The sequence below is a fragment of the Anolis sagrei genome, chromosome 1, assembly GCF_037176765.1.
Source record: "Anolis sagrei isolate rAnoSag1 chromosome 1, rAnoSag1.mat, whole genome shotgun sequence".
NCBI lineage: Eukaryota > Metazoa > Chordata > Lepidosauria > Squamata > Dactyloidae > Anolis > Anolis sagrei.
The window spans coordinates 12,748,349-12,763,175 of record NC_090021.1 but is presented as its reverse complement, the minus strand read 5'-3'; the positions used below and the strand labels follow the sequence as shown (position 1 = coordinate 12,763,175).

The following is a 14,827-nucleotide window of genomic DNA, read 5'->3' as shown; positions in this document are numbered from 1 at the left end:
GGACTTCAACTTTGTCTCTTTCTTTCCTGGAGGATGGACTGGTTGGATCTTCTCGCAGTCCAAGGCACTCTCAGCACTTTCCTCCAACACCACAGTTCAAAAGCATCGATCTTCCTTCGCTCAGCCTTCCCTGAGGTCCCGCTCTCACATCCGTAGGTGACTACAGGGAATACCATGGCTTTGACTAGGCGGATCTTGGTTGCCAGTCTGATGTCTCTACTCTTTACTATTTTATCGAGACTGGACATTGCTCTCCTCCCAAGAAGTAAGCGTCTTCTGATTTCCTGGCCACAGTCTGCATCTGCAGTAATCTTTGCACCTAGAAATACAAAGTCTGTCACGGCCTCCACATTTTCTCCCTCTATTTCCCAGTTGTCAATCATTCTTGTTGCCATAATCTTGGTTTTTTTGACGTTTAGCTGCAACCCGGCTTTTGCGCTTTCTTCTTTCACCTTGTTTAGAAGGCTCCTCAGCTCCTCCTCGCTTTCGGCCATCAGAGTGGTGTCATCTGCATATCTGAGGATGTTAATGTTTCTTCCAGCAATTTTCACCCCAGCTTTGCATTCATCCAGCCCCACACATCGCATGATGTGTTCTGCATACACGTTAAATTGGTTGGGTGAGAGTATACAGCCTTGCCGTACGCCTTTCCCAATCTTGAACCAGTCTCTTGTTCCGTGGTCAGTTCTGACTGTTGCTACTTGGTCCTTGTACAGATTCCTCAGGAGAGAGGGAAGGTGGCTTGGGATGCCCATCGCACCAAGAACTTGCCACAATTTATTATGATCCACACAGTCAAAGGCTTTAGAATAGTCAATGAAGCAGAAGTAGATGTTTTTCTGAAACTCCCTGCCTTTCCCCATTATCCAGCGGATATTGGCAATCTGCCTTTTCTAAACGCAGCTTGAACTTACTATAGTCCAACCCAATGCCATGGCAGGCGCACACAATCCAAGCCCTCCTGCCAGATGGCCACGCGGCTTCTGTTGGCTGCCGCCTAGAATGGCCTGGCTCTTTGAGGAGGCGGGGCTGGGGCTGCTTGATAAAAGGGGCGGAGGGAAGAGGGAAAGGCTTGGACGCAGGACCTTCGTGGGAGGAGTTGCAGGCAGAGCTTATGCAGGCGGAGGAAGCCATGAAGGAGACATGCGGGTGAGGAGGGGCGCTTCCTCGTTTGCTCTCTCTCTGGGATGGCATCTACACAGTAGAATTAACGCAGTTGGACCTCACTTTTAATTGCTTTGGCCTTGGTTTGGGAAGCTCCAAACTCCAGCTCCCAGGGCAGCATAGCATTGAGCCATGGCAGTGCAAAGTGGGGTCTCCTTCACTGCATTCCCTCTACAGCCTGGGCTGAGCTTTTGCAACAACAGTTTGCAATCAGTGCAATGTAACTTCGAAGGACTATCAAGAGCTTTGGTTCCTTCAGCTGCAGGAGAAAGAAAGTCCTCCCTCTTTCACCAGCTGAGCCTGCTTCCAGACGCATACACCTGTACCTGCATGGGAAAATAAATAAGAATATAAAATAAAATAAAACTAATGTAGTATATATAATATTAATAACATCCTTGAAGTGACTGGACTGACCTTGAAGGAGCTGGGGGTGGTGACAGCCAACAGGGAGCTCTGGCGTGGGCTGGTCCATGAGGTCACGAAGAGTCAGAGACGACTGAACGAATGAACAACAATATTAATAATGTTGCAATATAATATAATTTATATTACAACTTATTATCTATATAAAATGCAATGTTCGTTTGTGGGATTCACATAACTCAAAAACCATTGGACGAATTGACACCAAATTTGAACACAATACACCTAACAATCCAACGAGTGTCCATCACCCCTAAACACGTGCACGCACACACACAAAACCCCAGCAGAACAGACTTAAAAACCCCTAAAAATACACAATATATACAGTCATATAGTTATATACATGCACACATTCATACACACACACAAATATACATGTACATATACACATGCACACACATACATATACATATACACACAAATATGCATATAGACAAGCACACACATATACACAATATGCATGTCCACATATAAACACACAAATACACACATATACACACACATATATATACACAAACACACATATATGCACAAATATATACACACACAGAGAAACAGATATATACAAACACAAAACACATAAACAGACTGGGCCACAGCAAAGAGTGGCAGGGGTCGGCTAGTAGTATATATAATATTAATAATGTAATATAATATATGCTACAACTTATGATATAGTGCAATATATTATATAGTACTAATAGTCTAATATACTGGTATTGTAAAATATATATTGTGGCATAATAATATAGTACAATATAATATATAATGTAATAATTGTGTGTTATATATTACATGTAATGCTACTAATAATATTGCAGTATAGTGGCATAGTACAATATCATAATATGTAATACTAATCATAACAGTAATTAAAGAACACTCAAAAAATGGGAATTCCAGACAAGAAACAATCAGAGCTAGCTAATCTCCCAGCAAAGGATTCCCCCAGGCAATATGTTATATAATACTAATAGTATAATATACTGGTAATATATATATGGGGGGGGGGGGGTATAATGTGTTAAATGTTTTTAATGTTTAAATTATTTTTGTGCTGTTGTGGGCATCGAATTGTGCCGTTTTGTAAACCGCCATGAGTTGCCCTCGGGCTGAGAATGGCGGTATAGAAGCATAGTAAATAAATCATAGAATCATAGATTCAAATAGTTGGAAGAGACCTCATGGGCCATCCAGTCCAACCCCCTGCCAAGAAGCAGGAATATTGCATTCCAATCACCCCTGACAGATGGCCATCCAGCCTCTGTTTAAAAGCTTCCAAAGAAGGAGCCTCCACCACACTCCGGGGCAGAGAGTTCCACTGCTGAACGGCTCTCACAGTCAGGAAGTTCTTCCTCATGTTCAGATGGAATCTCCTCTCTTGTAGTTTGAAGCCATTGTTCTGCGTCCTAGTCTCCAGGGAAGCAGAAAACAAGCTTGCTTCCTCTCACATATTTATACATGGCTATCATATCTCCTCTCAGCCTTCTCTTCTTCAGGCTAAACATGCCTGAAATAATTCAAAAACCACTGGACGAATTGACACCAAATTTGGACACAAGACACCTATCAGGCCAGTGAGTGACCATCACTCATAAAAACAATGAAAAATACAACAATTGTAATTTAAGGTATATCTAGAGCAGACATGGGCAAACTTTGTCCCTCCAGGTGTTTTGGACTGCAACTCCCACAATTCCTAACAGCCAAGTTTGCCCATGCCTTCAAACATTACTTCAGATGTAAGGATACATCAAGTAACACCATAGTTCCTGTTTTGATACTTATATGTGATTTTCTGGCAAGTAAGTGATTTTTTGTTACTCTGTGACAAGGAAAACAATTTCCTTTGCCCATCTTTAATATGACTTTTCCTGCCCATGTAGAATTTATTTGGAGAACCAGCCGCGGAGGCGCTACGGAATCACTTCTCCAATTAGCTTGGCATTTCCAAGGGACATAGATCGCATCAACACAGAGAAGCTGATCGAAGCCATGAAGCCTTTTGGTGTGTTTGAAGACGAGGAAGAGCTGAATCGCAGGTAAGGATGAACTTGCAGAGTCGAAACATAATGGTGGGATAATGTTGTGAAGCTTACACCTGCCATCCTTGTATTTTTAACGTCTTGTTTGTTCTAAAACCCTTCCTCCTTGCAGGTTAGTTGTTCTGGACAAACTAAATAATCTGGTCAAAGAGTGGATTGTGGAAGTTGGTAAAAATAAGGTAAGAGATTTGTCGGTGTTATGCTCCTTGAACTGGTGATTTCTTAATAGTTTTATGTGTTTTTTCTCTATGTCTGTTATATTGCATCTGCAAAAGCTTGCTTTTTTTGGAATGTTAAGAGGGAAGGGGCCATGTTAATATCTCTAGAGAGGGCGTTCCATAGCTGAGGGGCCACCACTGAGAAGGCCCTATCTCTTGTCCCCGCCAGACGTACTTGCGCCAATGGCGGGATCAAGAGCAGGGCCTTCCCAGATGATCTTAAAGACCTAGAGCCTTTATAATAATAATAATAATAATTATTATTATTATTATTTGTGTAGCAGCCAGATATTGATATTATCTTGTGTACATGAGAACCGCTTTCCTTCTAAGAAATAACTCCTAATAATTATTACATATGTATGATAAATAGTAAGCTCATCTTATGCTGTGGTCATCTTTGAAAAATTGAAATTTTTACAAGTGAAAATGTTCTCATCTTTCCTGCAGAACCTCCCCCCTTCAGTGTCATTGAGTTCCAGTGGCAAAATATTGACGTTCGGCTCCTATCGGCTTGGAGTGCACACGAAAGGTATGCTTCTGCCTATCAGACCTGACCTATGAAATGGCTCATCTTGAGCTTTGTGTGTGTGTGTCAGGAGTGACTTGAGAAACTGTAAGTCACTTCTGACATGAGAGAATTGACCATCTGCAAGGACGTTGTCCAGGGGAAACCAGGATGTTTTGATGTTTTACCATCCTTGTGGGAGGCTTCTCTTATGTCCCCGCATGGGGAGCTGGAGCTGACAGAGGGAGCTCATCTGTGCTCTCCACGGATTTGAACCTGCAACCTGTGCGCCTTCAGTCCTGCCCATCTCAAGCCACCAGCCATTGTTAATTGTCTCTTGTCCTTTGTAGGTGCTGACATAGATGCTCTCTGTATTGCCCCCAGACACGTGGAAAGATCGGACTTCTTCCAGTCATTCTTTGAAAAGCTGAAACTTCAAGATGGCATCAGAAACTTAAGAGTAAGCTTCTATTTTCACTTTCACCAGCTTATGTGTGTGTGCTTGGCTGTATTCACTCAGATGCCATTGGTGCAGAGAAGTGAAACAAATGACAGACACAAGCGTTGATACCTCTTTGCCTCCAACACAGTTTCCTCTCCTGAACTATGTAGGGCAGGCATGGGCAAACTTCAGCCTTCCATGGGGCTTTGAACTCCAACTCCCACAATTCCTAACAGCCTACCGGGGAGTTGAAGTCCAAAAGACCTGAAGGGCTGAAGTTTGCCCATGCCTGCTGTAGATGCTGGGAGCCAGGAGAGGCATGTGGCCTATGGATCTTACAATCCATCAGCCACAGCTTCTGCTCACCTAGCAGATCGAAAACAGAAATGTGAGTAGATAAATAGGTATTGCTTTAAGCGGGGAGGTAATAAAAGGCATCCATAAGGACATGCCAGCAATTTGATCGGGAGGATGTCTATTATTATTATTATTATTATTATTATTATTATTAGAAACACAAGATGAGTCCACAGACGATACTCTGCTGGCTGTTGAATTGGATCACACGTCGGACACTTCTCAAGTGTCTAGGACTGTGTGATGTATCAGTGAATAATGCGTGCAGATTCTAGTAAGGTGGCCTTCTGCAGCTGGCAGATGCTAATTTTGTCAGTGCTGATTGTGTTTAAGTGCAGGCCAAGGTCTTTAGGCACTGCACCCAGTGTGCCAATCACCACTGGGACCACCTTGACTGGTTTGTGCCAGAGTCTTTGCAGTTTGATCTTTGAATCCTCATATCGTGTCAGCTTTTCCATTATTATTATTATTATTATTATTATTATTATTATTATCAATACAAATTTATAGTAACTAGCCAAAAAGGTAAGTAATTGAATAGACGTGGTAGATTCTCCCCTATGAACCATCAAGATTATTAAGCGCGTCTGGTGGGAACGAGGGACAGGGCCTTCTTGGTGGTGGCCCCTCAACTCTGGAACTCTCTCCCACCGGAGATCAGAACCGCCCCTTCTATCCTGACATTCAGGAAGCAGGTGAAGACGTGGTTATGGAGACTGGCATTCGACGAGTGAGCCAACACCCTGAGATATGGATGGAGGATGATGAACACCGATTTTAGTGGGATGACTGACCATTGTATTTATTGAATGTAATTGTTGTTTTAATGTTTTATGATGTTTTATTGATTGTATATGAGATTATGGTTGGAAACCGGTCTGAGTCCCTCAAGAGAGGTGAGAAGGTCGGTATACAAAACATTTAAATCAATCAATCAATCACACTTTCATTAATTACCAACAATAAAACTTTGAATGAAAGCTCTTTTTCTCCTGTTTCTGCAGGCAGTCGAAGACGCATATGTGCCAGTAATAAAATTTGAATTTGATGATATTGAGGTAATTTTTTCCTTTTTTCTTCATTTTACATTTATATGGAGCAAGTGTGTGCTTCAGCTGGTATTAGGCACAGATTAGACAATATATAAACTGTGAGATAAAGTAACTGTCCAGAAAGAGATTGACCCATTCTTCCCTTACCAAGATCTCCTTATAGAATGATCAATTGTGTCCCTGTTATCCACGGGCCCAGTAACCACAGTTACATTTACCCATGCCAAACAAAATATCTCTTGTATTGTCGAAGGCTTTCATGGCCGGAATCACTCAGTTCTTGTGGGTTTTTTCGGGCTATATGGCCATGTTCTAGAGGCATTTCTCCTGACGTTTCGCCTGCATCTATGGCAGGCTTCCTCAGAGGTCTGCTGGAGCTGGGAAAAAAGGGGTTTATATATCTGTGGACTGACCAGGGTGAGACAAAAGGCTTTTTTACAGAAAACCCACACACACAGATAGATATCTACATAAAAACTCCAACCATCACCCAAGTCAAAAAAGAAGCACCATTAAAGCCTTGGCAGACCGTGCAAAAAGAATCTGTGAACCCCACCTCCTCCAAGATGAACTGAACCACCTCAACTGGGCTCTCCAGGCCAATGGATATTCCACCTCAGACATCAGAAGAGCTGAAAGACCAAGAACAAGCCACAAGAGTAAAGATGAAGATCCACCCAGAGGAAAAGTGTTCCTGCCATACATCAAGGGAACCACTGATCGCATAGGAAAGCTGATGAGGAAACACAACATACAAACAATCTACAAACCCACCAAGAAAATCCAACAAATGCTACGTTCAGGACAAGAGGGATCCTCTCACCTCTGCAGGAGTCTACCGCATACCATGCAGCTGTGGACAAGTCTACATAGGGACCACCAAACGCAGCATTGCCCAAACAAGAATCCAGGAACATGAAAGGCACTGCAGACTACTCCAACCAGAGAAATCAGCCATAGCAGAGCACCTGATGAACCAACCTGGACACAGCATTTTATTTGAGAACACAAAAATGCTGGACCACTCTCACAACCACCATGTCAGACTACACAGAGAAGCCATTGAAATCCACAAACATGTGGACAATTTCAACAGAAAGGAAGAAACCATGAAAATGAACAAAATCTGGCTACCAGTATTAAAAAATTCTAAAATTAAAACAGCAGAGAGAAAAACAGGCAGGGACATCTAATCACCTTTCATTAAGAGTTTGCTCCAGGCACAGTCAGCCCATTGTATGCTAATCAAGGTGGTCAGTTGAAAAGATTCACACCTAGCCCAACTTACAAAAGCCTTTTGTCTCACCCTGGTCAGTCCACAGATATATAAACCCCTTTTTTCCCAGCTCCAGCAGACCTCTGAGGAAGCCTGCCATAGATGCAGGCGAAACGTCAGGAGAAATGCCTCTAGAACATGGCCATATAGCCCGAAAAAAACCCACAAGAACTGAGAAAATATCTCTTCTTTATGCATTTTCTAGACCAGTGTTTCTCAACCTGGGGGTTGGGACCCCTAAGGGGGTCACGAGCAGGTTTCAGAGGGGTCACCAAAGACCACCAAAAAACACTGTATTTTCTTTTTCTTTTTTTAAAATAATCTTTATTAAATTTTCATAAAAAGTAAAAACAAACATGAAAAGTCTGATGGGAGGGGTGGGGAAGAGGGTGTAGGGGGGGTAAGGGAGGGGCTAAAGGCTTAGAAAAGGATAGAAAGCAATGTGGTTTCTGAGTATTTACAACAGGTGGTATATTTATAACTACAGTGTACTGGGTGTAGAAGCGAGGAGTTGGGAGGGGATTGTGAGGAAGGGCGTGGGGGACAGGGGTATGTGTGTTCTGTTCTGTCATTGACTTCCCGGTATCTTTGGGAGGTTCTTCCTATTCCTTCATTCTTTCCCTCTTCTTGCTTTCCCTCTTCGTCTCTTTTCAGCTCTCCCCTTATTTGTCTTTTCTTTCAGCTTCTTTCATGTGAATATTTCCATATTTTTTCCTTCTGCTAGATATGTTGTTACATCTTTCCAATCTGTTTCAGCTGTTGGAGTGCCCCTTCTTTTGGAAAGTATATATGTTAATTTATCCATATTTCTTATATCCAAGATTTTCGTTAACCATTCCTTTTCTTCTGGAGGATCTTTTCCTTTCCAATGTCTTGCATAGACTATTCTGGCTGCAGTCAACAATAAAAATAGTATTTTATCTTTGTTTTTTTCCAATTTTATATTATGTATCCCTAGTAAGAAGATTTCGGGTTTCCACGGTATATTAGTCTTCAGTATTTTTTGTAATGTTTTTTGTATTTTTCTCCAATAGTTTGTTGCTTTTGGGCAGATCCACCATAGGTGGTAATATGTCCCTTCCTGTTTTCCGCATTTCCAACATTTGGTGTTCGTATTTTTATTGATTTTTCCTAATCTGTGGGGCGTTATATACCACCTGTAAGCAACTTTAAGCCAATTTTCTTTGAGTTCCATTGCCTTTGAGTATTTTAACTTCTTATTCCAGACTTCTTCCCATTCTTCTTTTTTAATCTCTCTTCCTATGTTGTCCCTCCATTTCTTCATGTATGTTTTTTCTTTTCCTGCGTCTCCTTCCTCCTCCAGCAGTTTTTTGTATATTTTAGAAATTAATTTGTTTTCTGATTGCATTATTTTGTCCCAGAAACAGGGACCTTCTTCGAATCCTTTTTCTTTATCTCTCTTGAAATGTTGTTTAATTTGTTCGTATTGGTACCATGAGATTTTACTATTTATGTCTTTTAGTTCTTGTTGGGTTTTGATCTTGAATTCTCCTCTTTCTTTTCTTATTATGTCCTTGTAGCTAGGCCAATCGTTCCATCCTAGAATTCTGCTTTGTGAGGCTTCCAGTGGCGACAACCATAGTGGGGTTTTTTTGTAAAATTTATCTTTGTATCTATTCCACACCTTGATTAAAGATGAACGTACAAAATGGTTACCGAATTGTTTTTCTTTACTGGCTTTATCATATCCTATATAGGCGTGCCAGCCTGATCTCAGTCCTGTATTTTCTGTTGGTCATAAGGGTTCTGTGTGGGAGGTTTAGCCCAATTCTATTTTGGTGGGGTTCAGAATGCTCTTTGATTGTAGGTGAACGATAAATCCCAGTAACTATAACTCCCAAATGTCAAGATCTATTTTCCACAAACTTCACCAGTGTTCACATTTGGGCTTATTGAGTATTCGTGCCAAGTTTGGTCCAGATCCATCATTGTTTGAATCCACAGTGCTCTCTGGGTATAGGTGAACTACAACTCCCAAACTCAAGCTCAATGCCCACCAAACCCTTCCAGTATTTTCTCTTGGTCATGGGAGTTCTGTGTGTGGCAAGTTTGGTTCAATTCCATCATTGGTGGAGTTCAGAATGTTCTTTGATCATAGGTGAACTATAAATCTCATCAACTACAACTTCCAAATGACAAAATCATTTCCCCATCTAACTCCACCAGTATTCAAATTTGGACTTATCATGTATTTGTGCCAAATTTGGTCTAGTGAATGAGAATACATCCTGCATATCAGATATTTACATTACAATTCATAACAGGAGCAAGATTACAGTTGTGAAGTAGCAACAAAAATAATGTTATGGTTGGGGGTCACCACAACATGAGGAACTGTATTAAGGGGTCGAGGCCTTAGGAAGGTTGAGGACCACTGTTCTAGACCCTCCAGCATGAGTCTATGGTATTCCTAGGCCAAAAGTACTTCATTTTAATAGAGTTTGTTATTATCCATAATTTTGCATATCTATTTCATGTGAATATGTATATTTCCTGTGGGGGAAATGGAAGGGTCCTGAGGCTGTTAGGAATTATAGGAGTTGAAGTCCAAAACACCTGGAGGGCTGAAGTTTCCCCATGCCTGCCTTAGAGCCAGATGCACTGGCCAAGCAAGCATGCCTGATGCTGGGAAACCATTGAATCAGATCACTGTTGAGAAACTGCTTTTATTTCTCACCTTTCTAGATCGATCTTGTGTTTGCAAGGCTGCCGCTGCCCACCATTTCTGATAACCTGGATCTTCGAGATGATTCAAGTCTGAAAAGCCTCGATATAAGATGTATTCGAAGCTTAAACGGTAACCTCTTCCTTTTCCAAAAGCCTGTGAATGGCTACTGAGCACTATTTTTAAAAATTCAAAACCAGATGGATGCTGCTATAAAAAAAACATGCTAAAATATACAGTGATTGCATGAATCTTTGTTTTGCAAAATTTCTGGTGTTTCGAGACAAGACTCTTGCCATGAAATCTCCCCAACTCATTAGCAGAAAATCGTTGGAAATCCAAGTGATATTTTCTTCATTTTGTAACTTCCTTTTCTTTGTAGTCTCCCAAAAAAATCAATTAAGGAGAAAATATGGAAAATTTGTTTATTTACAGTATTTGTATACTGCTTTTTTCACCCCGAAAGGGACTCAAAGCGGTTTCCACATAGGTAATGGCAAAATTCAATGCCAGCACAAACAATTACAATTATACAATTACAATTAGACATAAATCAAATTAAAATACATCCATAAACAGTAGAACAATCATTAAAACAATAAAACAGTCTCATCTCATCAAAGCTCCTTAATATTTTTGACTAGTAATTCTAGGAGCCTGAAGTCTGGAAGCACCTATAAAACTGGTGCTTTTAATGTTGACAAACATGTAATTGAATGATTGGCTGTTAATTAGTGCACTATTTAAACTAGCATGCCTGATGATTAATATCAGAAGTTCTATTTTAAATAGTGGTTGCACTAATGTAGTGTTATCAAGTAATAATTAATAATCTATATAAATAAAAATGTAATGTTTGTTTGTGGGATTAACACAACTCAAAAACCACTGGATGAATTGACATCAAATTTGGACACAATACACTTATCAAGCCAATGAGTGACCATCGCTCATAAAAACACTGAAAAACACAGCAGAAGAGACTTAAAAAACAAAAAAATACATTACAATGCATCCACAAAACCACAAACACATATACACATGCAAAAACACATATGCACAAACGTATACACACATATACACACAAAACACATAAACACAGACTGGGCCACAGCAACGTATGGCAGGGAATGGCTATAAATAATAATAATGATGATAAAAATAATCTATATAAATAACAATGTCATGTTTGTTTGTGGGATTGACATAACTCAAAAACCACTGGAAGAATTGACACCAAATTTGGACACAAGACACGTTTCAGGCCAATGAGTGACCATCACTCATAAAAACACTGAAAAACAGCAAAAGGGACCTAAAAGCCAAAAATACCAATATACATTACAACGCATGCGCAAAACCACATATATATACACAAACACACATATACACAAATATATATACACACAAAGTACATATACACAGACTTGGCCACAGCAGTGTGTGGCAGGGGATGGCTAGTAATAATAATAATATTATTATTATTTATATTCTGCTCTATATCCCCGAGGGGCCTCAGAGCACATTACAGAACACATATACAGCAAGCATTCAATGCCATTATACAATTAACAAAGACAGACAATACATTAACAGAGGTAAAGGCTTTCCCATATATTTCTATATCCAGCATCTGGAGATTGTGTTCAACTCCGGCCACAGGGAGGTGCTGTCGCTCCATCTTCCATTCCGAGGAGCTTTGTTGTCCGTAGACATCTACCCAATCGAATCATTGGCATGTCCTCATGGGTACCTTTTATTACCTCCCCACTTCAAGCGGTACATATTTATCTACTCGCATTGCTGTTTTCAAACTGCTTGGTAAGTAGAAGCTGGGACTGATGGCAGTAGCTCACCCCGACCCAGGCTTGAACTGCCAACCTTTCGATCGGCAAGATTTTCTGCAGCTTGCGGTTTAACCCGCTGTGCTAAGGCTGGCCCCTAAGTATCTGGAAAGAATGCTTTTACAACTCTGAAAGACAGGTCTGGATTGTCGCAATATCACAAATGAAGATTGAGAGATCGTATGACAAATTCAAAGTGATTCAAGGCCACATTCCAAGAAGAGCAGATACCCACAGAGTTGCTGAGTGTGTTTTCCATCACAACCACTAATACAGAGCAAAGGCATAAATTCCGAAAGGTTGCCAGTTCGAAACCCGGGTCGGAGGGAGCACCCGACCTTCAGCCCAGCTTACTGTCTACCTAAGCAGTTCAAAAATAGCTGTGATTAGAGAAATTAGGTACCACTTAAGTGGGGAGGTATTTTATGGCACCATAAAGGAAATACCAGAAACTGGGTTGTTGTAGGTTTTTCGGGCTGTATGGCCATGTTCTAGAAGTATTCTCTCCTGATGTTTTGCCTGCATCTATGGCAGGCATCCTCAGAGGTAGTGATTCAAGCCATGAAAGCCTTCGACAAGGAAATCTGTGTTCAAGGCTCTTCGTCATAGAGGATGGAGTAACAGCACCCTCCTGTGGCCGGAATCAAGCACAACCTCCAGGACGCCGAAATTGGAAAAAAATGCCTCTATCTGTTGTCTGTCTTGTCCATTTAATGGCATTGAATATTTGCTGTGCATGTGTCCTGTGATCTGCCCCGAGTCTCCCTTCGGGGTGGGAAGGGCGGATTATAAATGCTGTAAATGAATAAATACTAAATAAATAAATTCCTTGTCCTAATAGCAAGCAAAGATAGCTGTATGTGTTGCTAAACCGTGACCATAGTACTGAAAACAGGTGGAAAATGCATGTTAGCCAATAAAAGGTTCCACCATATCACTAAAACATGGTGGAAATTCCTGAAAATTCCTGGTTCTAAATTAGGAAAACTCAGAACCAAGAAACCACTTTCTAGAGTGGCACTTTAAGGAGGGAAATTATTCCAGAACTTCCTGTAGTTGTCAAGTGAGCTTAGCATTTCCACTTGTAACTGCCCAAGCCATGTTTTGCAGGACAACTTAATCAAGCAAAATTAATCTTATTATGTACCATGTTCTTTTTTTGTGCGGTACAATCCTGCTGCTTCTTGGTAGCCCAGTTTGACTTTGTTTAATGATGAAGGTTTAACTTTTGCCGGCAGGTTTCAGAGTCACTGATGAGATACTTCATTTGGTACCAAACAAGGAGAACTTCAGGCTGACACTCAGGGCAATTAAACTGTGGGCGAAACGTAAGTACTTAATACATCACATTTTGTGCCATCAGCCTCTATGCTTAATAGTCCTTGAAATGACTCTTTAGGCTAAGCCAAGTGAGCCTGTCACATATGCATGGGGCCTCGGCATCAGCATCATGGCCACTATGCCCCAAATCCCAAGGATTTAACTTGAAACTTTGTATGCTCTTTGATGTTTCCAGAGAAACATTCCCAAGTAGGCTTGCTTTTCCTGCTGAGTGCTGAAAACTAGACTGGGATGTGTGGCTGATATGTAACGTTTGTGGGTTTTTATTCATGGATATTATTATTATTATTATTATTATTATTATTATTATTATTATAACTGCAAAGACTGGCACAATAATAATAATAACTGCAAAGACTCTGGCACAAACTAGTAAAGTTGGTCCCAGTGGTGATCAGCACACTGGGTGCAGTGCCTAAAGACCTTGGCCTGCACTTAAACACAATTGGCGCTGAAAAAATTACCATCTTCCAGCTGCAAAAGGCCACCCTACTAGGATTTGCATGCATTATTCGCCGATGCATCACACAATCCTAAACAATTGGGAAATGTCCGACGTATGATCCAATTCAACAGCCAGCAGAGTGATCTTGTTTGCTGTGGACTCATCTTGTTGTGCTTCAAATAATAATAATAATAAATTATTAATCTATATAAATAAAAATGTAATGTTCGTTTGTGGGATTAACAGAACTCAAAAACCACTGGGCGAATTGACACCTAATTTGGGCACAAGACACCTACTAACCCAAGGAGTGACCATCACTCAAAAAAAATTGATTGTGCCATTTGGGAGTTGTAGTTGCTGGGATTTATAGTTAACCTACAATCAAAGAGCATTCTGAACTCCACCAACGATGGAATTGAACCAAACTTGGCACACAGGACTCCCATGACGAACAGAAAACACTAGAAGGGTTTGGTGGGCACTGACCTTGATTTTGGGAGTTGTAGTTCATCCACATCCAGAGAGCACTGTGGACTCAGACAATGAAGGATCTGGACCAAACTTGGCATGAATACTCAATCTGTCCAACTATGAACACAGATTGAATTTGGGTAAATAGACCTTGGCATTTGTGAGTTGTAGTTACTGGGATTTATAGTTCGCCTACAATCAAAGAGCATTCTGAACCCCACCAATGGTAGAATTGGGCCAAACTTCCCTCACAGAACCCCCATGACCAACAGAAAATACTGTGCTTTCTGATGGTCTTTGGCTACCCCTCTTACACCTTGAGGTGACTTTGGCCTTGAACTGCCTTGAGTCGCCTCTGGCTGAGAAAGGCAGTATACAAACGAAGTAAATAAATACATCCCCTCGCAACTCCCTCAGGTGTCCTGACCCCCAGGTTGAGAATTGCTGCCTTAAGGCCATCCAGTCCAACTCCCTTCAACAGGACAAGAAAACATAATCAAAGCCCTCCTGACAAAGAGCCATCCAGCCAAATAGATAGATAGATTG

The 14,827-nt window shown here is 41.0% G+C and overlaps 1 protein-coding gene across 1 annotated transcript in view; it reads left to right on the top strand.

Annotated features, from left to right (window-relative positions):
• Positions 1-1,091: 1,091 nt before the first annotated feature.
• Positions 1,092-14,827, top strand: part of PAPOLG (poly(A) polymerase gamma) — a 38,252-nt gene continuing 24,516 nt past the window's right edge. Inside the window, exons 1-8 of the mRNA XM_067462806.1 lie at positions 1,092-1,149; positions 3,480-3,635; positions 3,751-3,817; positions 4,307-4,388; positions 4,715-4,824; positions 6,168-6,221; positions 10,198-10,309; positions 13,260-13,349. Coding sequence (XP_067318907.1) covers positions 1,115-1,149; positions 3,480-3,635; positions 3,751-3,817; positions 4,307-4,388; positions 4,715-4,824; positions 6,168-6,221; positions 10,198-10,309; positions 13,260-13,349 — 706 coding nt within the window. The 5' untranslated portion in view covers positions 1,092-1,114. The remainder of the gene's footprint in view (positions 1,150-3,479; positions 3,636-3,750; positions 3,818-4,306; positions 4,389-4,714; positions 4,825-6,167; positions 6,222-10,197; positions 10,310-13,259; positions 13,350-14,827) is intronic.